The sequence below is a fragment of the Bos mutus genome, chromosome 11 (genome assembly GCF_027580195.1).
Source record: "Bos mutus isolate GX-2022 chromosome 11, NWIPB_WYAK_1.1, whole genome shotgun sequence".
NCBI lineage: Eukaryota > Metazoa > Chordata > Mammalia > Artiodactyla > Bovidae > Bos > Bos mutus.
Genome location: NC_091627.1, coordinates 103760162 through 103784936, shown reverse-complemented (window position 1 = coordinate 103784936; position 24775 = coordinate 103760162). Strand labels below are relative to the sequence as shown.

At 57.7% G+C, this 24775-nt stretch overlaps 1 protein-coding gene across 1 annotated transcript in view; it reads left to right on the top strand.

Moving 5' to 3' along the window:
• Positions 1–24650, top strand: part of FER1L5 (fer-1 like family member 5) — a 54523-nt gene extending 29873 nt beyond the window's left edge. The window contains exons 20-56 of the mRNA XM_070380208.1: positions 1424–1548; positions 2659–2759; positions 3536–3713; positions 3792–3947; positions 4945–5076; positions 6372–6535; positions 6841–6955; positions 9249–9351; positions 10113–10276; positions 10395–10568; positions 10801–10942; positions 11066–11143; positions 12215–12396; positions 12987–13163; positions 13484–13573; positions 14824–14970; positions 15050–15212; positions 15320–15345; positions 16172–16222; positions 16343–16447; positions 16766–16885; positions 17424–17585; positions 17794–17885; positions 18472–18642; positions 18848–18996; positions 19436–19575; positions 20895–20983; positions 21238–21333; positions 21622–21763; positions 22187–22286; positions 22363–22556; positions 22955–23064; positions 23354–23501; positions 23611–23787; positions 23893–23902; positions 24052–24165; positions 24523–24650. Of these exons, the coding sequence (XP_070236309.1) occupies positions 1424–1548; positions 2659–2759; positions 3536–3713; positions 3792–3947; positions 4945–5076; positions 6372–6535; positions 6841–6955; positions 9249–9351; positions 10113–10276; positions 10395–10568; positions 10801–10942; positions 11066–11143; positions 12215–12396; positions 12987–13163; positions 13484–13573; positions 14824–14970; positions 15050–15212; positions 15320–15345; positions 16172–16222; positions 16343–16447; positions 16766–16885; positions 17424–17585; positions 17794–17885; positions 18472–18642; positions 18848–18996; positions 19436–19575; positions 20895–20983; positions 21238–21333; positions 21622–21763; positions 22187–22286; positions 22363–22556; positions 22955–23064; positions 23354–23501; positions 23611–23787; positions 23893–23902; positions 24052–24165; positions 24523–24650 (4715 nt within the window). The remainder of the gene's footprint in view (positions 1–1423; positions 1549–2658; positions 2760–3535; positions 3714–3791; positions 3948–4944; positions 5077–6371; positions 6536–6840; positions 6956–9248; positions 9352–10112; positions 10277–10394; positions 10569–10800; positions 10943–11065; positions 11144–12214; positions 12397–12986; positions 13164–13483; positions 13574–14823; positions 14971–15049; positions 15213–15319; positions 15346–16171; positions 16223–16342; positions 16448–16765; positions 16886–17423; positions 17586–17793; positions 17886–18471; positions 18643–18847; positions 18997–19435; positions 19576–20894; positions 20984–21237; positions 21334–21621; positions 21764–22186; positions 22287–22362; positions 22557–22954; positions 23065–23353; positions 23502–23610; positions 23788–23892; positions 23903–24051; positions 24166–24522) is intronic.
• Positions 24651–24775: the final 125 nt, after the last annotated feature.

Here is a 24775-nt window from a genome sequence, read left to right as displayed (position 1 = left end):
TAGCATTTTCCACCACTGACACACTGGATTTTATATATTTTGTCTTTTTTGATCCCAGTGTTTTTTTTTTTTTTTATAATTCTTGAATAGACTTCTGATTCAAATATAACACATCTATGGAAAAGTACACAAACCAAAGTATTCAGCTCAATGAATTATTGCAAAGCAAACATAGCCACATAACAACATTCAGACCATGAAACAAAATCCCAACATCCCAGGGGCCCCTTGAACCTGCCACCCTCCAACCCACACCAAGGGCTGCTGTCCTCCTAACTGACAATTAGTTGTCTGGTTTTTAACTTTTTATTTTTTAACTTTTCTTTCGTTTTCTTTTAATTTCTGGATTTAAAAAGTGATCTATGTATTTGGCTGTGTCGGGTCTTTGTTGAGAAGCGTGGGATCTTTCGTTGTGGTGCACGGACTCTCTAGTTGCTCCGAGTTGTGTGCGATCTTAATTCCTCCTCCAGGGATCAAACCCAAGTCCCCTGCATTGCAAGGCAGGTTCTTAACCACTGGCCCACAGGGAAATCCCCAACATAGCTTTACAGGGGACACAATTCAACCTATGTCACAGGGGTGTCCTCCTAGACTGCCCACCTCAGACAGTGCTCGACTGTCTCTCCTGACCTCTGGGCCCTGGCAGTTGTTACAGAGAACAGCCAGTTCTCCAAGATTTTCCAGAAACTCAGAGGACAAATGTCCACTTTACTTCCACTTGCCTCACAGACTTTCTGCTTTGACCTTATTTTCGGTTTCCTGTGGATTTTATTTCAACTCAGCAAAATGTCTCAGAAAAAGAATGCCATGTGTTTCATCTAGCTTTCCCTGCCCTTGTTGCAATAAGAATCATGGCCGGGGGCCCAGTCTGCCAGGCCCATCACTGGCTTTTGACCATGCCTGCCCCTCCACACCCCTCCTCGGCACAAGCAGGCCCTTTATCTCAGGTGTCTGCCCACCCTAACCAAACTCTGGGTCTCTGAACCCAGGGCCCACTCCTCCTCTGCCCCGACACCCAGAAGGAAGACCCCACCTCAAGGCAGACCCGGGCCTTGGCATCTCGCCTGAGTTAGGGGCACAGGCTCTGGAACTGAATGCCTGCATCACACCACCTGGCTGAGCCATTGCAGGGAAACCACTTCCCATCACTAGCTTGGGTTTTCCCACCTGTGAACTGGGGACTTTGTGACCCGAGTGAGACGGAGCACTGTGAGGGCCCCGTTAGGCCAGCTATGCTCATCAAAGCATATCCGTCCTGAACGGGCCCACAGCCTACCCTCCAGCGGGAGGGGTCCGGTTGGGATGCTTTAGCAGATCACCCCCTAGAGGAATGGAGTGGCCCAGGGAAGGTCCTCTGAGAGTGGACACGGTGAGGGGTGTCCCTCAGACACCCCCTCCCCACACACGTGGCTCTGTGTTTCAGGGAACATCTACCATTACGTGCCCTGGTACAACACCAAGCCCGTCGTGGCCGTGACCTCCTTTTGGGAGGACGTTGGCTTCCGAATGAACTGCCTCAACCTCCTCCAATTCACGCGGGATCGCCTGGTGAGTCGTGTGGGCAGGGGCGTGAGGGGGGCCGGGGAGGCCCCCTGGTGTTTTGTTTTTTTAATTTGTCTACACCGGGTCTTTGGTTGTGGCATGCGAACTGTTAGTTGCCACATATGGGATCTAGTTCCCTGATCAAGGATGGGACCCGGGCCACCTGCCTCGGGAGCACGGAGTCTTAGCCACTGGACCACTGGGGAAGTCCCAGGACCCAGGCCATTGACGGGAGACTTGGGGAAAGGAGCCGCAGCCTTAGGAATCTGGTCACTCAGCTCTCTCATGCATTCCACACCAGTTGAGGTGCCAGACACAAGCACCGAAGACACGAGGATGTGTAGACACAGTCTTCACCAGCAGGGAAGTCGGACGTGCGATAGTTAGGGCACAGAGTGGCAGGGCTGCGGTGGAGATTCAGGTGCTAAGAGCCACAGGGGCAGAGAGACTCAGGTGGGACGGGTGAGATGAAGAGAGGAGAGTCAGAGGAGCTGCTGGAAAAGGAGATGACATTTGAGCAGAGTCTTGCTGGGGTCAGTGATCGGGGTGCAGAGAAAGGAACACTGGGCAAAGCCATAGTGTTAGGAAGTTCGTGGGTGGCTGGGGTGTGGAGGTGATGAGGAAATAAGACCAGCGGAGCTGGGAAGGGTCAGATCACAAAAAGTCTTAGGTGTGTGTTGAGGGGGGAAGCCACCGAGCAGTTTTAGGCAGCAGAGCCCCCCTGGTTCCCCCACCTTAGATGTGACTTTCTCGCACCAACAGAAGGGAAGCCTGAGGTCAAGACCCTGTGACCCCTCCCCTGTGACCCATGGTCCTGGTACATCCTGGCTTCTTCCTGCCACCCATTTTTTTCTGTAGGGTAGTTGGGAGGGAATCCTAGCCTTCAGTGGTATGTGACAGCTTTGGATATGGACATCTCCAGGTTACCCCTCCGTTCAGTTCAGTTCAGTTGCTCAGTCATGTCCGACTCTGCAACCCCATGGACTGCAGCACGCCAGGCTTCCCTGTCCATCACCAACTCAAAGGTCCCTAAGCCCTGGCTGAAAGCATCCTAGGCCAATCAGCCTGTCCCAGGGGAGCCCCACACTCACATACTGCTTCTCTCCTGCTGGGCAGAAGGCCAACCTGGACACCCTGAAGTCCATGAGGAATCCGAGGGACCCAGCTCTGCTTCCCCAGTGGGAGAAACTGCTGAGGGAGCTGGTGGAGGACTGCAAGTAGGGGCAGGGGGCACCTACCCCTGGGGCTAGGGCTGAGCTAGATCAAGTCTACACAAGGTCTGGGGTGCAGACCAGACCCTAGAGAACAACTACCCTACCGCCTCCCTCCCGCACCCCTACCTCCACAGGAAACATAAGCTCAGATCTCTCTCCAAACAACAGAGCTGCTTCTCTGCCATTCAGGGACCCTCCAAAGAGAGGAGAGGTCCTGACTTCTCCTCTCATCACTGCCCCCTCTACATCCACGCCTGATGATCTTATCAAACCAAGCTTCTCTCCATTGTCCAGACAAGCCCTGCACGTCCCAGCCCACACCTTCTCCTCCATCACTCCTCGCCACAAGAAGAGCCCTTGTAAGGCCTCTCTTGGGCCTGCAGCCCACTTAGATCCCCTCCTCCCCGGGTTTGGTTGGCCCCCCTCTCACAGCTCACACCTCTGTCCACGAGGAGGTCCTGAGCACGGGCCTGGCACACCGTGGGGCTGGGAGGACCGGAGCAGGAGGTATGAGAAGCCAGGGCCAGACCCACAGTGAGCGTGCTTCCTGAGGAGGGCAGGCAGGGCTCCCTACCACTCGCCAGGCTTGCACTCTGTGTCTGCAGGCCTGTCCACCAGGTCGACCAGCTGTTCCGGCCAACTTGGTCTCAGAGGACCAGTCAGCTGGGCCAACCAGTAGGGCAAGCTCTCCGGTCCAGGGAGGACACTGAGGCTGGGTGGGTGGGGAGCAGGTGAGATGGGACGGAGACCAGCCCCCGCTCCCCCGGTCCTGGCCACAGGCGGCCGCTGCCCTGCATGACCAGTCAGCCCAAAGCCACCGACCTGGACAAGAACAGGTGGAAGCTCCGCCGCCTCCTTCTGCAGGAACTGGCCCAGAAGGCCAAGCAGGCGCCCCCCAGGGACATGGTGGCCACTGCAGAGGGCTGGCTGTACCGCCTCAACGCTGTGCTCCCCGAGGTGGGTGCTAGACGCTCCGGCCGGGAGCAGGCCCTGGTGCCAGCTCCTCAGGCGGGCCTGACGCTCTCGCGCCCGCAGCCGCAGATGAACCTCCCGGACGTGATGATCTGGCTGATGGCCCGGGAGCAGCGGGCGGCCTATGCTCAGGTGCCTGCCCACAGCATCCTGTTCTCCCCACATGGGGCCCGGCACTCCGGCAGGTTCTGCGGGAAGACACAGACCCTATTCCTGCAGGTGGGGAGGCTGGGGGTCCTCAGGGGAGGAGAGGGCACGGGACACCCCAAGGGAGAAGCCCTGAGCCCCCCACCCCCATCCTGGGGAGCCCCCATGAGCCTCTCGAGGGCATGCCCATTTCCTCTCTGCCAGGCCCTTTCCCAGGAGAAATGGAGTTTACACAAAGGGAGGCGGGAGCCTGGGGCCATCGGCATGGAGCCGATGCCAAGTCCATGCCCATCATAAATGTTCCTCAAGTTTGTCCCCTCCATCGTCCTCAAGCCTCACTTGGTCCTGTCCCTGTTCCCTCTCCCCTGGTCCATGATTGGCTGCTATCTACATATTTAATGCCTTTAAGGTTTGGGCTCCAGCCCTTCCTATCAGATGCAATCCATAAATAAGGCTGACTGAACACAAGTCTCCAGTCCTGAAGACAGTCCTAACCTCCAGGCTTCCCCCTCCCGCCCCCGGCAAGGCAGTTTCTCAAAGACTCCCTGGCTCCCCATTGCCCTTCCCGCTGTCATGGAAGGCTCCGTCCCAACGGTGTCCATCTGAGTCCTTATCTTACAAGAACACTGAGACTTGAATCCTGGTTCTGTGGCTCACTGGCTTGTGTGAGTTGGGGCCGACTGTGTCCGGCCTCAGCCTGCTCCTCTGTGAAATGGGCTGGTGATGAAGGTACTCATTCTGTAGTGGTGTGTGAGCATCAGAGCATACGTGACATGTGTGGTGCTTAGCACAGTGCCTGGCACATCACACAGCAAGCGTCATCATCAGCGTCACCATCAGCACCACCACTCCCCAGAGCACTTCCAGGCTCCCTAGTGGCCCTGCTCCTCCACACTCCTGCACCCCACAGCCTGCACAAGACTCTGTTATGCTCGTCACCCAACTCAGTGTGAAGCCCCTGCTCCCGGGGCTTAGGGTGAAGGGGCAGGTGTGTGTGCCCCTCCCTAACCCATGCCCCTGCCCCCGGGGGACCTGAACCCCTGTGGTTGCTGACCTGCCTCTGACTCAGTACCCAGAGGGAGAAGGAGAGAAGGACACCCTCCCCGCCCAGCTCCGGGTCTGCATGTGGCTCGGCAACGTGACTGACAGCAGGGACCTGGAGCTGCTCCGCCAGGGCGAAGTGGTCGTGTATGCAGAGACGGTGAGTGGGGGCGAGGCAGGGGGGCTGGCGGGAGGGTGACTTGGCACCAGCCCAACTCCGACGGTGGAGAAAAGATCGCTGGCAGAATCTGAGAACCGTAAAAGGAGCTAGAGGGAAGTGACAGAGACTAAAGGAGTCCCTTGTTGACAAGCCATGGGCTTGGTAACAGGAGGGCAACTGACTGGTCCCTTGGAGCCAGTCACTTTCACTGGGATGAAGCTTTACAGGGAATTTCTCCCAGTTAGTTCAGGGCACATGAAGTGAGTAAGGCTCAGACTGCTTGCAGGGTCCTTGTCCATCATTAACATGACAGCCCGGGACCCCTACCCACCTCAGCTGGGGAGGGGCAGTTCTGAAACAGAGGAACTGGAAACAGGGTAGCTTCCCTCAGAACCATAAACCCAGGGGGTTGGGCGAGCAGCCGGCCAGAGGCTGCTCTACAATCAGAGGAGGGGGAGGACACGGCTCACGAGAGGTCCTGAGAGTAGAGGGGAAATAAGTTTTGAGTTTCAGACTTCCCAGGTGGCTCAGTGGTAAAGAATCTGCCTGCGATGTAGGAGACCTGGCTTCAGTCCCTGGGTCAGGAAGATTCCCCTGCAGAAGGCTACCCACTCCAGGATTCTTGCCTGGAGAGTTCCATGGACAGAGGAGGTTGGCGGGCTATAGTCCATGACTCGCAGAGTCGGACACGACTGAGCAACTAACACTTCAGACTTTTTAGCTGAGTTAAAACCTGTTTTCATGGTTCCTATGTTGCATGCTGTGGATGGAGAGATGGTAGGACTTGAGGCGCGGAGACAGAGCAGGGTTAGGATGAGTGCAGGGAGCAGGGGCTGAGTGTCCCTCAGGGGAACGCGGAAGAAAGTTCCAGACCCAGTGGCAGTGGTGGAGCAGGACTGGGCTCCCCAGTGACGTGGGGAGGACAGGTCACGTCACAGGCAACCAGCAGGCTCTAACACAGGCATCCGCCCCACTCCACTCCTCCATAGCTGAGCCACCTGGGGTAGAGGTGACCTCTGAGCCTCAGCCTCATCACCCGTGAAATGGGAGTGTGTGGCTGAAAGGGGCCTGCATATGAGCACTTGATTCATGGCATCTGCCTGTGCTGACGGACAGCGGGGGAGATGCTGTCCCATCACAGGCGATGGCACAGCTCCTGCCCCCAGGCAGGTCCCACGCCCTTTCTTGCCTGGCTCCCTGTTTCTAGGAGGCGCGTACAGCCCAGGGTAGGAGGCTCTGGGCAGGTGCCGGGTGTGCGGAGGGGGCTGTAGGCGCTGACGTTTCCCCTCTCCCAGTACGAGAACCAGGCCAAGTTTAAGGACCAGTGGGGACAGCAGTTCCTGCAACACCGCCCCAACTTCTCGGACGTCACGGGGCACAAGGCCCTTCCCAAAGAAGATTTCAGAGAGCCCCCCGGATGGCACTGGGCGGGTCCGTGGACAGTGGAGCCTCAGAGGAGGTGAGGCTGGGGCGTGGGGCCTGGAGCCTGGGGCCCCTGGACAGGCAGCCTTGGAGCTGGCACTTCAGGAGGGCCAGTAGGCAGCAACTCAGGGAGGCAGGCATACAGCCACTGAAGCCTGGTCCCGGGGGGCCCTGCCCACCCCCCTACCCTGCTCGGTAGGCCCCGCTGCCCAGCCTTGCCCAGAGCAGGTGCTGCTGCCAGGTGTGGGAGTGCTTGGCCAGCGAAGGAGGACCCCAGGGGTCCGTAAGCTCAGGGAACTTGTGCTGGGAAGTGCTGGGAACTTGGGGTCTCGCCGCCCCCAGGCTGCTCCTGGACACGGACATCAACAAGAGCCAGGTGTTGGAGGAGGTGTATGAGAACCAGCGCCGGGATGCCATGGGGGCCTGGGTGCCTGCCGCCATCCCCAACACGGATGTGGTGAGCAAGGCATGGGGGACAATCCAGCTCCTGGGGTGGGGGGCCTGGGAAGCTGGGAGCGCTGGATCAGTGGGACCCTGGTGAGCACTGATGGGGTTTGTATCCCAAGGTGGCAGGAAGAGCTGCCCTAAGTGGGACTGGAAGAACGGCAGAGTGTCTCCGTCCCGCGTGTAAAGGCAGTGCTTTTACCCAGAATAGGAGGCTCTGTTTGGGGCTGCTCTAAACCAACACTGCCCGAGAAAACGTTTTTGTTTTTTTTAACTTTTTATTTTTTATTGCAGTAAAGCCAATTAACAATGTTGTGATAGTTTCAGGTGGACAGCAAAGGAACTCAGCCTCACACATGCGTATATCTGTTCTCCCCCACACTCCCCTCCCATCCAGGCGGGCACATAATGTTAAGCAGCTTTCCCTGTGCTAGCCAGTAGGTCCTTGTTGATTATCCATTTTCAGTTCAGCAGTGTGTACGTGTCCATGCCAAACTCCCTAACTATCCCTTCTCCCCTAGCAACCGTAAGTTCATTTTCTAAGTCTGTGAGTCCAAGAGAACTTTCTGTGATGATCAAAAATGTTCTGTATCACCACTGTCCACGTGTGGCTATTGAGTGCCTGAAATGTGGCCCTTGTGGGAGTGAGGAACTGAACTTTAAATTTTGTTTCTTTTCTATTTGGCCACACTGCACAGCTTGTGGAATCTTAGTTCTGTGACCAAGGATCAAACCTGAGCCTCCGGCAGTAGAAGCTCAGAGTTTTAACCATTGGACCACGAGGGAATTCCCAAATTTTGTTTCATTTTAGTGAACTTAAATAGAAGGAGCCCCAGGAGGCTGGTGGGCTTCTCAGGTGGCTCGGTGGTAAAGAATCCACCTGTCAATGCAGGAGACACAAGTTCAATCCCTGGGTTGGGAAGAGCCCTTGGAGGAGGAAATGGCAACCCACTCCAGAGTTCTTGCCTGGAGAATCCCACGGACAGAGGAGCCTGGTGGGTCATGGTCTATAAGGTTGCAAAGAATCCGACACAGCTGCACAACTGAACACACGCACGTGGAGGCTGGTGGCTGCTGACTGGGTCAGTTCAGTTCAGCCGCTCAGTCGTGTCTGACTGTTTGCGACCCCACGGGCTACAGCAGGCCAGCCTTCCCTGTCCATCAGCAACTCCCGGAGCTCGCTCAGACTCATGTCCATTGAGTCGGTGATGTCAGCCAACCATCTCATCCTTTGTCATCCCCTTCTCCTTCCGCCTTCAATCTTTCCCAGCATCAGGGTCTTTTCCAAGGAGTCAGTTCTTTGGCATCAGGTGGCCAAAGTATTGGAGTTTCAGCTTCAGCGTCAGTCCTTCCAACGAATAGTCAGGACTGATCTCCTTTAGGATTGACTGGTTGGATCTCCTTGTATTCCAAGGGATTCTCAAGAGTCTTCTCTAACACCGCAGTTCAAAAGCATCAATTCTTCAGCGCTCAGCTTTCTTTATAGTCCAACTCTCACATCCATACATGACCGCTGGAAAAACCACAGCCTTGACTAGACGGACCTTTTTTGGCAAAGTAATGTCTATGCTTTTTAGTCTGCTATCTAGGTTGGTCGTAACTTTTCTTCCAGGGAGCAAGCGTCTTTTAATTTCATGGCTGCAGTCATCTGGAGCCCCCCAAAATAAAGTCTATCACTGTTCCCATTGTTTCCCCATCTGTTGGATCTTAGTTTTTTGAATGTTGAGTTTTAAGCCAGTTTTTTTCACTCTCGTTTCACTTTCATCAAGAGGCTCTTTAGTTCTTTGCTTTCTGCCATAAGAATGGTGTCATCTGCATATCTGGGATTGTTTCTCCTGGCAATCTTGATTCCAGCTTGTGCTTTATCCAGCCTGGTATCTTGCATGATGTACTCTGCATATAAGTTAAATAAACAGGGTGACAATATACAGCCTTGACGTACTCCTGACTGGACAGCGAGATTAACTCACATCTTGCAGGCTGGTCTCCTCTGCACAAGGGCAGAGCTGGCTTGGGTGTGGGCAGGCAGCAGCATCCACCTGAGATTCAGTCACGCTAGTTTACTTTCATAGTCATATGTATGGTTATTTCCTACTTATGTTGAGTGGTTATATAAAGTTGATATAGAACTGATAGTGCTTATATAAAGTTTCCTTTTAAAAGTACATGTACAGTTCAGAAGGGCAAACCCATGAAAGCACATTAAGTGAACACTCAGATGGCACTAGACGTAAGAGGCACTGTCTGCTCCTGGGGTGGGAGCCCACGATGGCTGCAGTAGGCCCGCCCTGTCTGTCCACCCACAGAATGGAGAGCCCGTGGAGGCCCGGGAGATTGTGAAGTGCCCCCAAGGCTGGCACGTGAAGCAAACCTGGGCTGTGGAGCTGAACCATGCAGTGGACAATGAGGGTCAGTCCTCTGGACGCTGGCTGAGGGCGAAAGGGCCTGGAGCTGAAAACCGCCAAGCTCTCGGGTGGAGTGGGCCTATGTCCCTGGGGTCCCCAGCCTTCAGAAAGTGGGGCCACCCTACTTGCCACAGACATGGGCCCCAGCTTTAAGACAGGTGTGTGCATGCGTGCTAAGTCACTTCAGTCGTGCCGACGCTTTGCAACCCCATGGACTGCCAGGCTCCTCTGTCCGTGGGGATTCTCCAGGCAAGAATCCTGGAGTGGGTTGCCATGCCTCCAGGGGATCTTCCCAGCACAGGGATTGAACTCGAGTGTCTTCTGTCTAACCTGCATTGGCAGGCGAGTTCTTTACCACTACCTCCATCTGGGAAGCCCACGTGCTGAATGCCTCCTGGGCACATGAACTGAGGCCAAGTCCAGAGCTTGGTTCACCCTAGTGGCCCCAGGGAAGGCGTAATGAATGGGCTAGGAGTCAGGAGACGGGGGCTCAGCGTGCAGGCTCTGCTACTTATGAACTGGGTGATGTGTGCGGGTCCCAGGACATCTGTGAGCTCACCTTCTCCATCTGTCAGATGGGCTGCTGGGCTCAGGCCACCGGGTGATGCTGGGTGACCACACCTTTCCTTGTGGCCAGACAGACCTGGATCTGAGGGACTGCACTGCCCCCTTGGCCTGCCCTTCCCGGGGCCTGTGTCTCAGGCCCATCCAAGCCCCTGAGCCCGTGGCCCCTGGGCACCCACGGGCCATGTCCTGGCCCCGCAGGCTGGGAGTACGGTGTGGGCATCCCGCCCTCGGGGCTGCCCCAGGTCTGGAACTCGGTGGAGAAGACCTACTACTCACGCCGGCGCCGGCGCTGGGCGCGAGTGCGCTACCGGGACCACGGGCAGCTGAGCCACGAACAGGAGACTCTCTCCTTCCTGCAGCTGGTGAGGGGCTGCCTGGCAGCGACCGGTGGGACCACAGAGTGGGAGGGGGGCCCACAGAGGGGGCCCACCCACTCCCACACCCACACGGGGTGAGAGGGCGCCTCTGCTCTTCCTGCAGCACCACCCCGGCCTGGCTGAGGATGAGGCAGGCTGGGAGTACGGCGTCTTCGGCTCCAAGTTCCACCTGAACCCTGAGCCCCAGAGCCGCTTCCGCCGCCGCTGCTGGCACCGCAGGCTGGCCCCCAACAAGGTCAAGGGCATTGCACCCATATTCCTCCTGGAGGGATCCTTGGTAAAGCCCCAGTGGTCTAGGGGTCTCCCCCCTGCAACCCTGCCTCCGGAGCCAGGGCACACCTGGTGGGGCAGGCAGCTGGAGATGCCCCGTGTGGTCAGATGCAGTGACCGCTGTGGGGTGGTGGAGGGGACATGCTTGGGCTTTGGCTGGGGAGAAGGGTGACCTGGGCCTGGGCTGGAGGTGACAAGAAAGGCACCCAAGAGCCTCAGGGAGTCTGTCCTGGGCACAGAGCACAGATATGAAAGAGCAGGCGAGGAGGGCGGACATGGTGTCGTCCACACGGAGGCTGGACAGAATCATGAGTTCTCGGAGGGCGCCCCCGGGGATCACCCAGACACCCAGCCTGCCTTTCATCTACTGCGTCTTCAACAGTGAGCGTGCAGCGAGTCTGCCTGGGTGGCCCCAGACGCCCCCAGTGCCTGAGGGCGGGGAGCAGGGGGCCTGGGGTGGGGGGCCTGAAGGCAGGTGGCAGACATGGCTCCTCTCTCTCCCAGAGCCCCACTACTACCAGCTCTTCTGCTACATCTACCAGGCCCGGAACCTGATGTCCAGCCACGTCCAGACATTCCAGGGTAGGCAAGGGCACCCCTTCTCCGCCACCCTCTCAGGGACCTCCCCAATTTGACCACTCAGCAGTACAAAGGATGGCGAGGGAGGGGGTGACAACCATGCAGACCCCTGCCCCCAGCAGCTCATGAGCCTGGTTGCGGAAAAGACACGGGAACAGGGGACACAGGATGGGCGCGGTCTGTCGGTGTGTCCCCAACACCGTGAGGTCAGGAAGGGGAGGCTCCACCCAGAAGAGACCACTTAGCTGGGCCGTGAAGAGGGCCGGGATGGAGGAGACACGCAGGCTAGAGAGAGGGAGACAGGTTTGGGCCCCACTTGTCCCTTGCATGGGACAGATGACAGGTGGGCATGAGGTTTGGCAATTTCTGGCCCCACAGGGAGATTTCAGGTGCCCTGGGCTGGCAGTGGCCCTCTTTGTCAGAGGTCAGAGTGCTGGACGGGGTCTAGCCGGGGCAGTGGGTGTCCGCTGGGAGCTGTGTCCATTGGGAACATCGAGAGGGCTTCCCTGGTGGCTTAGCAGTAAAAAAAAATTCGCCTGCAGTGCAGGAGATTCAAGAGACGCAGGTTTGATCCCCGGGTGGGGAAGATCTCCTGGAGGAGGAAATGGCTACCCACTCCAGTTTCCTGCCTAGAGAATCCCATGGACAGAGAAGCCCAGCAGGCTACATAGTCCATGGGATTGCAGAGAGTCAGACACCACTGAGCAGCTAAACCACCACCAGCCTCTTCCAAAGGGCCTTGTGATGTCCCCTGATGCCAAGGCCACTTGCTGATAATGAGGAAGAGTAGCCATGTACATGTAGCCTGGCCCCCAGAACCCCTCCAGAGAAGCCACGGGGCGCTCTGAGTCTGTGACGCCTGGACCCCAGCTATGACAGTTTAAGGTGGCCTCTGGCTATCAGCCCATGGGCTCTGCGCCTAACGCTGAGGTGGCCTTCTGGGGGAGCTGGAGTGGCTGCGGCTGGCGGGCCCAAGCCTCCCTGGGCACTGGATCCGGTGGTGCCAGCGGCTCGAAGAGAGGAGGGCTTCACTCAGTAGCTCCAAGGCACCACCTCCTCAACTTCCGCCCCCAGGGCCCTTCATCAGGCTGGTCTTCTTGAACCACAGCCAGTGCACCCAAACCCTGAAGAGCTCTACAGCCCCCACATGGGCCCAGACGCTCGTCTTTCAGCACCTCCTTTTGTACGAGAACCCTCAGGACACCAGAGAGAGCCCGCCTTGTGTGGTGTTGGAACTGTGGCAGCGGGACCCCCAGGTGAGGCGGGCTGGGCTGGGCAGAGCTCTGAGGAGACTGTATTTTATTCATCTTATTTTATTTGCTTCGTTGTGCAGCATGATTGGGGCTTCCCAGGTGTTGCTAGTGGTAAAGAACCCGCCTGCCAGTGCAGGAGACATAAGAGATACTGGTTCGATCCCTGGGTTGGGAAGATCCCCTGGAGGAGGAAGGCATGGCAAGGCACTCCAGTCTCCTTGCCTGGAGAATCCCATGGACAGAGGAGCCTGGCGGGCTGCAGTCCATGGGGTTGAAAAGAATTGGACATGACTGAGCGACAGCACTTATGCATGCACGTGGCAGGAAGGGATCTTAGCTGTCTGGCCAGGGATTGAATTCATGCCCCCTGCAGTGGAAGTGAGCAGTCCTAACCACTGGACCACCAGGGAATTCCTGTGAGGGGTCATTCTTGTAGAGGAGAATATTCAGAAAGTGCTCAGTGAGGCTGATTCGCAGAGCACATCCTGAGAACATAAATGTCAGCCCTGACCCTGGTGTCGTCGGAATCCCGGGAGGAGCTGGAATGCTGCCAGCCTGGGCCCCAGGTTCTGTGACTTCCCCCTTCCCTGCAGGGCAATGAGACACTGTGGGGACGGAGCATATGGCACCCGGTGGTCTGGCTGGACGCCCAAGACCGGATCCTGCCCCCTATGAGGTGGCACCCCCTTGTAAAAGGGCTGGAGGACGAGGAGGGTGAAATCTTGGCGTCCTGTGAGCTGATCCTTGAAACTGAGGTGCTAGGAGAGGGGGCCCAGCTGGGAGGTGGGGTGCTCAGCGCCCCGACCCTGCCCCACTCCTCTGCCATGGGTTCCCACAACCGGCAGCCCCCAAGCCCAGTCCCTCAAGAAAGCCCTGGGGGGCCCTGGCTCAGACACCACTGGGCTGGGTGGTGCCGACCTGCCCAGCCTCTCCATGACTCGCCACTAGCTTCTGCCCAAAGGGCTCCAGGGCCGCCTCAGCTGAGTGCTCTCAGGGTCCTGCTTGAGTGGGGGAGGAGCACAATAGGACCAGACCAATGGGGCCTCATGCTCCCTACTCCCCTGCCTCATCCCTTCAGAGCCTCAGACAGCAGCTGCCCATGTTAAGTGTGCCCTGGAAGAATGGCATCTACATCCTCCCCAAGAGCATCCAGCCCACGCTCCGGAAAATGGCTATTGAGGTGACAAAGTGTGGAGCGGGGCAGGCGGGCGGGCGGGGCACAAGCTGTCCCCAGAGCAGTTGAGCATCGCGGAGCACTCTCTGCTCACCCTCTTGTGCCTTCTGCCTACCTGACCAAAAGCTCAGACCCCGAGAAGATACCCTGTGAGAGACACAGGGAGACAGGAGAGACGTGAAGGGCAGAAGCTCTGATAGAATATTTTGCAGTATTTTAATGCAAATCTCTGCAGCAGCAAAATATCATGAAGTAGCGCTAGTGGTAAAGAACCTGCCTGCTAATACAGGAGACGTAAGAGACACAGGTTCCATCCCTGGGTGGGGAAGATCCTCTGGAGAAGGAAATGGCAACCCACTCCAGTATTCTTGCCTGGAGAATCTCATGGACAGAGGAGCCTGGTGGGCTACAGTCCAGGGGGTCGCAAAGAGTCGGACATGACTGAGTGGCTTGGCACTCAGCAAGTCGTAGACAAAGGGCTTTAGCATTCATTACCTACTGTGTGTGAGCCTCACGTGGCCCCTGAGCAAAAATTAGGGACTACTACCATCCAAAGAAGGAAATTCAGGCTCTGAGAAATAACACAGCCACACACAGTAACACAGGGGCTCAGTGGCAGCAGCAGAGTTGAAGCCTGGTCCTGCCAGACTCCAAGTGACAGGACGTTTCTCACCTCTTCCAAGAGTAGCATGGAAGGCCCCATATTAGAACCCACATGCCTGCCGCAGACCTGGCCAAGAGTGGACAATGGTCAGGTCATCCCAGCACCACAGCCCGGGTCAGGCCAGGTGGCTGGTTCCCAGTCTGCCCCGAGGCAGCTCTGTGAGGAGGGTGTGAACCGCTCGTGGGGTGCCCAGTGTGGGTCCACTGAGAGCGAGGTCTCAGGGCACTATCCCGCTGACTGGCCATGGAGCTCTGTGGGACCCAAGACATCCATGAGCTAGAGGGCACAGCCATGCCTAGGAGCCCGGGGGCCACACCAGCTGCTGTAGGCCTGGGAGGCAGCCAGCGTCAGGAACTCAGCCCCCAGAGAAATGTTTAGAGGCCAGACGGGCAGCAAGGGAGCAAGGAGGAGAGGGACAGTGCCCGGGCCTGGAGCAGAAGCGCTCCTTCTCACAGGAGAGGGGGCCTGAGTGCGCCGCCAGACTCTCCAGCACCCAGCCTCGTGCCCTGGCCCTGCAGCCCCCCAGCCAGGCTGGGCCCCCGACACAGAGGCGCCGCCTGTCCCCGTCCTCACCCGCTGTCCATCCCGCCAGATGCTGGTCTGGGGCCTTCGCAACATGAAGCAGGTGCGCTCGCCCCAGCTCCTGGTGGAATGCTGGGAGGAGTCCCTGCAGACCGAGCCCATCAGGGACTTCCAGACCAATCCCAACTTCACCCAGTCAGCCCTCCTCCTCACGCTGGTAAGGACGCTGTGGGCGAGGGCTGGGACAGTGCCCGCCGCGCGGGAAGCCTCACGCCCTGGCCTGTCCGGGGCTGCAGTACATGCCTACGGAGGAGACCTTTGCGCTGCCCCTGGTGCTGAAGGTGGTGGACAATCAGGACTTCGGCCAGGAGACCGTGGTGGGCCAGGCCAACGTCCACTCTCTGCAGCCCTACTTCTGTGACCCCTGGGCCGAGGACTACGTGCCCCCGCGGCCCCCAAGTATGACCCTCTCTCCCTGCCCCTCCCCCAGCCTCACCCACAGGGTGCCCCTCATCCTCCCCCTCGTCCCCTCTTCCGAGACTCACGACTGCGCTTTCTCCACTCAGCGCTGTCGGTGAAAAAGTACCAGGAGGTGAGTGAAGGGCCGGAGGCCCTGTGCTATTTCAGGAAATGGCCCTTGTGCCTGAGGTGGGTAAACAGAGCTCTGATGTCTGTGCCTCCAGGGTGAGGCCTACTTGTTCAAGGAAACTCAAGAGCAGCAATTCTCAACCTGGGCTGCACATTAGAATTGCTCAAGAATTTTAAAAAGCCCTGATGGCCAGGCTATTGACCAACTGCTGGGGGTAGGACCCAGGTGGCATAAATCTCTCTTTTTTTTTCCCAAGGGCTTCTCTGGTGGTTCAGATGGTAAAAAATCCTGCCATGTGGGAGATCTGGGTTCGATCCCTGGGTGGGGAAGATCCCCTGGAATGGCTTACTCACTCCAGTATTCTTGCCTGGAGAATTCCACAGACAGAGGAGCCTGGCGGGCTACAGTCCACGGGGTCACAGAGTCGGACACGACTGAGTGACAACGCTTTCATACCTCACCCCACCCCAAGTGATTCCAGTGTTTCTGAAATTCAGAACTGCTGCCCTGGAGCAGCACCTGTTGACTTTGAATGCACAGGAATCCTTGGGACATCCTGAACAAATGCAGATTCGGATCCAGGAGCCTGGGGTGGGACTTAAGGCTCTGAACTTCTGAGCCTTCCGGAGTTCAATCTGGGCTGCGGGCAACGAGAACCTAGAACAAACCTTCCCCTCCTTCTTGGCCCCCATCCTATGTCTGAGGACCCGTGAATTAAGAGGCCTCTGTGAATGGGAAGGGAGCCGTGACCTCGAGCCTGTTCTCCCCTGGGAAGTGGGAGGCGATGGGCAGCTGGGCCTCGCCTCGCTCATGTGCAGTCATTTTTCAGCTCCTAGGTTACCTCTATGAAAAGTTCTGGTTCAAGTCCAGCAAAGCTGAGGTGATGGAGGCTCAGCCTCGGGGAATAAGGAACAACCCTGGGCAGCTCAGGGGAAGGGTGGGGGCAGAGGAAGCCACCGTGCCCCTTCCCCAGGGGCCAAAATGCCCCTCTCCCTGCCAGGACGAATACGACCAGGAAGTAGACTGGTGGAGCAAGCTGTTCTGGGCCACCGGAGACGCTCCCCAGACCTTGAAGTACAAGTACAAAGACTATCACACCCTGAAGGTTCGCAGGCCCCTGAGAGCGAGGACCACTGAGGGATGGGAGAGTCCTGGGGGAGGCCAGCACACGGGTACCGAGGCCTCAGGGAACGGCCACGCTGGTGGAGACGGGGAGAGGGGCAGCAGGCAGTGTTCCCGCACCATTTTCACAAGACTCTGGACCACAAGACCCGTGGCCACACTCTTTCAGGAACCAGCACTCCCACTGGCAGCTGTGCTGACCCCAGGGGTCCCTCCGCCGGCCCCATCCTAGGAATGGTCCCCTCAGGCCAGGCCCTGGCTGGCTGCCCCCACCAGCGGGGTCCTCCGTGCCCTCCCACAGGTGTATGACTGCGAGCTAGAGGCTGTGCCAGCCTTCCAAGGCCTGCAGGACTTCTGCCAGACCTTCAAACTCTACCAGGAATGGCCCAGGCTGGACAGCCCTGTGGTAGGGGAGTTCAAGGTGTGTGTCCAACCCTGCGTGGCTGCACCCATCACCCTGGGCCCCTTCTGCCTGGAGGAAGACTGATAGGAGCCCTGGTTCTATATGTTCATTGTGAGGATGGGAATGGAGGGCTTGACAGTCTTGGGAGTGGGGGTCAGAGACTGACCTCTGAAGGGACTCAGGGTTGCCTCCCCTGATGCAGGAAGGGCTAGGGCTTTTCAATCCCTGCTCAGGCTCAAGCTTTTGAAAAGAAGTGTGGACCTGGAGGGGTGGATGGGGGTGGAGAGCTCCCTTCAGCAGAAACCGGGAGCTCAGTTCCTGTGTTAACACCCCTCTGAATGCCCTTCCTGATCACCCCTCCTGAACATCATGGTCCTCCCTGAGCATCTCTGCAGCACTTGCCCCCAAGGGTCCTTGTGGGTTTCAGGTCCTGCCATCCTCAACACAGCCCACTCTTCTGACCTGGGACCCGGGGCCCCTCCTGGAGGGACTTACACAGCCAGGCCGCTGCTGCCAGGCTGGCGGCCAAGACCTTCTCTCCCTGACACACGCACAGGGCCAGTTCCGCGTCTACCCCTTTCCTGAGAACCCGGAAGCGCCCAAGCCCCCTCGCCAGTTCCCGCTTTGGCCTAAGAAAGAGGACTTCCCCCAGCAGTGCCTGGTGCGGGTGTACATCGTGCGAGCCTTCCACCTGCAGCCCCAAGACTTCAACGGCCTGGTAACCAGCACCCCCGAGCCGCAGCACTTGGCCTCCCAGCCCTGCCCACCCCTACACCTCACTCTGCACTGCAGCATCCTGGAGCTCCCTCAGGCTGACGCCCAGACGTCTGCACAAAGGGCTCCTCTCTGACCCACTCCGGTGCTCCCTCGCCAACCCAGGCTGATTCCTATTTCCTGTCCTCCCCTCCCTTCTCTCTGAACCCCAGTGTGACCCTTACGTGATCCTGAAACTGGGACAGACGATGCTTGGCAACCGGGACAAGTACCAGCCCAACACTCTGGACCCCATCTTTGGCGTGTGAGCCGCCCAGTGCGCCGGGTCCCACACCCCTACTCTCCTCCCCCGCGGGTCAGGAGCAGTCCTGGAAGCAGACAATTCTTCTAGCTTCTGCGTTCCTAGCATCGTGTTCAACGGATGGACAAAGCACCCGCACCAACGGGCAGCCCAGCTCTCCCCTCCCTCTCTAACACGCTGCCCTGGAAGGGAGCTCAGAGTCCTGCACCCCAGGCCTATCAAAAGTTACTCCCAGGATTTCCCTGGTGGTCCGGTGGCTAAGACTCTGCACTCCCAGTGCAGGGGGCCTAGGTTTGACCCTGCTCAGGGAACTAGATCCCACATGCTGCAACTAAGAGTTCTCGCACCACAACCAAAGATCCTGCGTGTCACAACTAAGACCCAGAGCAGCCCCCCGCCCCCCCCAAAAAAAAATTGCTCCCACCAGGACTGAGGGCTGGTTATTGGCAGAGGACAGTCATGCCAGGCTCTGCTCTCTATATCCACCGGGACCAGAGTGGCGCACAGGCACAGGGGCCAGGATGCTGGAGAAATGGAGGCAGGTGGATAACATGGTCCTCAGTCTCTATCTCCAACACCCTCCCCCCAGGATGTTTGAACTGAGCTGCACCATCCCCCTGGAGAAAGACCTAGAGATCCAGCTATATGACTTTGACCTATTCTCACCTGATGATATGATTGGAACCACAGTCATTGACCTTGAAGACCGACTCCTGTCTGGCTTTGGAGCTCGTTGTGGGCTCTCCAAATCCTATTGCCAGTGAGGACCTGAGCTGGGCGGGGGGTGGCGGGTGGTGGGCAAGGGAGCAGGTGAGGGTGGAGGAAGGAACCCATAGCTCCCCTTGAAGACATCTGCATCCCGAGCCGGGGAGCTGGGGCCCAAACCCATCTGCAGGCCTGCTCCCAGCACCAGTCAGCCTGCAGCGGGCAGCAGGGGCTTCTCCAGGACTCAGGTCTCCCCACAGGTCAGGACCCTTCAGGTGGCGGGATCAGATGCCCCCAAGCTTGCTCTTGGAGCACCACGCCAAGCGAAAGGGACTACCACCACCTCTCTTCAGCCCTGAGGGTGACTCTGTTTATTACAACGGGAAAAAATTCGAACTGCAAAGCTTTGGTGAGAAGCATACACACCTGCCAGCAAGCGCAGGGCCAGGCCTCTGCCTCCAGTGGGGCTCAGGATGGAGGTGTTGCCAGAGGGCATTGCCCCCCACCCTGTCCTCTGCACACATGCCAAGTTGCTTCAGTCATGTCCGACTCTGTGTGAACTTTGGACTGCAGCCCGCCAGGCTCCTCTGTCCATGGGGTTCTCCAGGCATGGAGTCGGTTGCCATTTCCTGTTCCAGGGGATCTTCCCAACCCAGGGATTGAACCCACATCTCTCTAATCTACATTGGCAGGAGGGTTCTTTACCACCAGCACCACCCTGTCCCATACCCTCCTGTAATGGATAACCAAGTCCGCCTCCCAGGCTGAGGGTGAAGGCTGGGCCCACGTGGGGGATGGGAAGGCCCCTGACTTCCTGATACCTCCTCCCCATCCCCTCTCCGATACAGAACTCAAGCCCCCTAGAGCGCGCTTCTTGGGATCTAAGAAAGAGCGCCTGGCTCTGTACCTCCTGCACACCCAGGGGCTGGTACCCGAGCATGTGGAGACCCGCACTCTGTACAGCGACAGCCAGCCGGGCATTGACCAGGTATGAGACTTGAGGGGCCAGAGCGGGAGGCAGGGAAGCCCCACCATCTAGGATGAGAGGGGCAGGAAAGGCCAGGCATGCACAGGTGTGACTGCAAGGACGACAAATCTGTTCTGGGTGTGTTAATAAGAAGCTGCAGCGACGTCACGCAGAGTGGAGAGAGTCAGAGCTGGAAAAGTTGCTGATGAAAAACTGAGGCCCTGTGTCTGCTGTGGAAGCATTTGGGGGCCCCACCCGCCAGGGTCAGACTTCATAACCCTGACTTGGCTGTGAAATGCAGGCTGTGTTTTCTATACAGCAAGGAACCCCAAACAAAAAGAATAAAGATCCCCACAGGCACCCCAGTGATCCCCCGTCCTCCAGCCACCAGAATGGCTCGGGGCATTCTCCCCATCTCTCAACCTGACAGCACGTTCTACGTAACAAAGTTCTCTGCTGAGCACTTTTTAAAACCACCCTCACTGAACTTGTCTTCTCATTCAGTGGGGCCGGTTTCAGAAGAGTAAAACTAGGTCACGTGGTTTGAAGGACTCACCGTTGGTAGCTCTTTTTGTTGCTGTTGTCCAGTTGCCAAGTTGTGTCCGACTCTGTGACCCCATGGAGCGCAGCACGCCAAGCTTCCCTGTCTTTCACCAGCTTCCGGAGTTTGCTCAAACTAACGTCCATTGAGTCAGTGATGCTGTGTAATCGTCTCACCCTCTGTTGCTCCCTTCTCCTCCTGCCCTCAATCTTTCCCAGCATTAGGTTATTTTCCAATGAGTCGGCGCTTCACATCAGGTGGCCGAAGTATTGGTGACTCCTTCTTGCTTTCTTCTCTCCCCTTTCCTCACTGGTTCTATCCCTTCTTGCCTAGACCTCTGTGCTTGGTATCCTTAGGATGTGGTTCCACAACATGAAATGACCTGGTGATCACCAAGCTTACCCTTTTTCGGGGCCACTAGGTGGTTAATCAACACAGCCCCCATCCCATTCGTAGCCCCGTGCAGAGAGGCTGTCAGGCAGGGCCTGTTAAATGGCATCCCCCTGCAGACCCCAGTGACATGTGATGCCCCAGCACCACAGCCCCCAGCTTCACAGCCATCACACGCCACCAGCATGTTCTCCCCACCAAAAAAAGAAAGTGGAAGCTGGTGTGTGGTGTGCTGACTTCCTGTCTGAAGTCCATCGACTTCCCAGATCCCCCAATACTTAGTGCTAGAAACACAGCCTCAGCAGGCCTAGACCCTGGGACGGGGACCCCCACCAGGCCAGCATGCTGAGAGCGGGGAGTAGCGGGGTGGGAGGGTTGGCCAAGCCCAGCTTATCCTTGTCCACTCTAGGGAAAGGTGCAAATGTGGGTGGACATCTTCCCCAAGAAGCTTGGGCCTCCCGGCCCCCCAGTCAACATTGGGCCCAGGAAACCTAAAAGGTGAGTGACACCAGGCAGGGTGGCCCAGCCAGTGTGCGGGGCACCAGCAGGCTCCAACCCCGAGTCACTGGGACACTTTCCCTCTGCTGGGACTCTAGGGCGCCGCTGCTTCGTGCCGTCCCCCCAAGCCCAGCCTGACTTGGGTGGAAACGGAGCACAGCCACCCCCCCCCCCACCTCCCAGGCCTGTTCCTTTGCTGAGGCTGCGGTTGGGGAGCTATTCCTCCACAAAGCTTCAGACAATGGTGGCTGCAGGTATGAGCTCCGCTGCGTTATCTGGAAAACTACCCTTGTGGACCCGAAGGAGAAGAGTTTAAGTTACGACAGGATAAACGACATCTATGTCAAAGGGTGAGGGGGCACAGGGTGCCCTCCGGTATGCCAAGTTCTATCATTCCTGGGGGTGCTCCTGGTCTCGGGGCATGCTGGGCGGCCCTCCCCCCAGGGGCTCCAGCTCAGGGAGTGGGGATGTTCCTGATCTCGGGGTGTGCTGGGCAGCCTTCCCCCCAGGGGCTCCAGCTCAGGGAGTGGGGATGCTCCTGATCTCAGGGTGTGCTGGGCGGCCCTCCCCCTGGGGCTCCAGCTCAGGGAGTGGGGACAATCAACCGAGAACCCCAGGTGAGAAGACTCTGGCCCCAGGTGGCTCTTCGGGCTGGAGAAGGACACGCAGAAGACGGACGTCCACTACCGCTCCCTGACGGGGGAGGGCATCTTCAACTGGCGGTTCATCTTCACCTTGGACTACCTGGCAGCAGAGCACGTGTGTGTCTTGAGCGAGAAGGTAACATGCCCAGGCTTCGCAGGTGGCACAGTGGTAAAGAATCCACCTGCTGATGCAGGAGACACGGGTTCGATCCCTGGGGTCGGGAAGATCCCCTGGAGGAGGAAATGGCAACCCACTCCAGTACTCTTGCCTGGAGAATCCCATGGACAGAGGAGCCTGGCAGGCTAAGTGCACGGGGTTGCAGAGTCGGACACGACTAAGTGACCAAGCACACAGCCAACAGGCCCAAGGTGGGGTGGGGGGTGAGACACGCTCCTCCCCTCCCCCTAGAGCCTGCGAGTTGCATGGAGACACTTGGAATGTGGCCTCCTGCCACTCCTCCTACTCCATGGCCGTCCCATCGCTGCTGGGTGGTGAGCGGCTCAGTGGCCATGAACTCTCAAGAGCCAGGCCGGTAATACACGTCCTGCCACCCTCCAGGACTACATATGGAGCCTGGACCCCACGGTGACGAAGTTCCCAGCCCGGCTCATCATCCAGGTCTGGGACAACAACATCATCTCCACGGATGACTTCATAGGTGAGACCCCGGCGCGGGGCCCGCAGCCACAGAGCAGGGAAGTGCCTTCCCGCTGACGACCTTTCTCTGGGTTTAGGTGTCCTGGAGCTGGACTTGTCGGACATGCCCCTCCCGGCCCCGCACGCTAGGCTGTGCTCTGTGAGGATGCTGGAGGCTGACCCCAAGTGGCCCCACTTCCTCCAGCACAAGCACTCGTCACTCTTTAAGATGAAGAATGTGGCTGGCTGGTGGCCTTGCCAGGTTCTCGATGGTGGCAAATGGCGCTTGTCGGTAGGAGCTGGGGCAGGTGCCTGTTGCCTGGGTTACAGGGCTGACTGCTGAGCCACACTGTTTGGTCGCTAAGTCCTGTCCAACTGTTTGCGACCCCATGGACTGTAGCCCACCAAGCTCCTCTGTCCGTGGGATTTCCCAGCAAGAATACTGGAGTGGGTTGCCATTTCCTTCTTCAGAGGATCTTCCTGACCCAGGGGTTGAACCCAAGTCTCCTGCCTTGGCGGGTGAATTCTTTACCTCTGAGCCACTGGGAAGCCCGCTGTGCCACATAAGCTGGCTCTAACAGACTTCTGGGGACCTGAGCTGAACCCCTTTTCCCTTCTGAACCCTGGAAGAGGCAGGTTCTTGTTCCTGCTGTCTGAACTCAGTGCCCCCACAACCCATGGTGTTTCTAGGGTAAAGTGAAGATGACCCTGGAGATACTGACAGAAAAGGAAGCCTTAATCAAGGCGGCAGGACGAGGCCAGTCAGAACCCAACCAATACCCTACACTCCATCCTCCCTTGTAAGGGTCCCGCAGGGTAAAGGCACTGAGGCTCTCTTCCTGGTGCAAAAAGCTGAGCTGCTGGGCCTGGCTGGGGAGGGGGCTGAGAAGTAAAGAGGGGTACTTAACCCACCCCTCAACTCCAACTCAATGCTCAGTTATAATCAGGGGAGTGCAGCTGCAGGGAGAGAGGGGTGGGCAGAAGCAGAGCTGCTTTTTTTTTAAACTGAAAGCCCTTTTGCTCTGGGTTACTTGACCTGAAGGTTCCCTCTGCCCTCTTCCCTTCTCTGCCAACCCTGCTCTCGGACAGACGCACCCACACCCTGTTCATGTGGTTCCGGTCACCCATTGGGAAATTCATCCGTGTATTCTGGAGACGCTATCGCTTCAGAATCATAGCCGCCGCCATCATACTGCTCATAGGGCTTCTGCTGTTCAACTTTATCTATTCGGCTCCGGTGAGTGACAAGCCTAGGGGACAGGGGCGAAGGTGCCATGCCTCTTGGATGATGTGAGAGAGTGTTTCTGGGCTGCTACCTCAGGCTGACCGTTGCTCGTTCTCTCTAGAACTATTTGGCCATGAGCTGGATCAAACCGGAACTTCGGCTGAATGCCCCCATTCAAATATACGCCAATATCATCAATGCGCCAAACGCCAGTAGCACCAACTCTTCCAACCTCACCACTCCCCAGCAGAGCCTGAAACCTACAACGGCCCTTAGGCTGAAACACCTCCAGGGACACGTGACGCACCTGCGGGATATTCTTCCAGCACTTCCGGCCCCATAGAACTAATCCCCCCCATCTGCCAGGCTGGGCTCCTGGCCCACCGACAGCCCCACCTTTCAGCTTCCTACAGGTTCCTTGTTTCTGGGGACTTGGAATAGTCTAGCCATTCTGCTCAGAAACCACTTCCAACAAGCAGGGCAGAGCTGTAATTTTCCATTGAAATAAAGAGCATTTGTAACAGAGAGGCACCTTGTATCTGGGCGATTGACACCACCATAGGCAAGGCCAGCCTCTGGGACGAGACCCAGAGGGGCGGGAGGCACCTCTTTGAGCCTCCAGGGCTCATCCACTTTGTGGGCCTCAGGTTGGAGGAAACAGAAGGCCAGGGCATCCGTGAGGAGAGATGGCTCCTTGGAGGGTAGGGCTGCTGCCCTCCCCTGTCATGTGGCCAGGTGGCCCCCTCGTCCTGGGACACAGCTGGGACTCCAGGGCCCAGAGCAATGTTGGGCCCTACTCACGACAGGAAGGCTGCCCTGGGGGCTCAGCTGGAAAGAATCTGCCTGCAATGTGGGAGACTTGGGTTGGGAAGATCCCCTGGAGAAGGGAACTGGCGTGTTTCTAGAACACAAGGCAAGAACCAAAGCAAAAGCTACAACGCTAGTCAGACCTCACACATGTTGCTCTGAGGCTGGCCCCGAGTCGGGGGCTGGAGGTAGTATACCCTCTTTCACGTCTTCTTGCCTTCCTCAGAGCCTCGAAAAATTCCTGAGCTAGAATCACACGAAAGCCACAAGTGTGGTCTCCTCAAGGCTGAGATCTCCCTCCTGCACCCCCGGTTCGGGCCAGTTCACGAGCCCACCCTTGTGCCCCCAACATAGGTGTCTATCCAGTCTCCCCTGGAGCTCAAAAACACAAAACAGCCATCTGCTTCCTCAGTTTCAAAGAAACTGAAGGCCAAGCCCTGGTGCGTGGGGGCGGTCGGGAGGGCCCCACTGTCACCCCA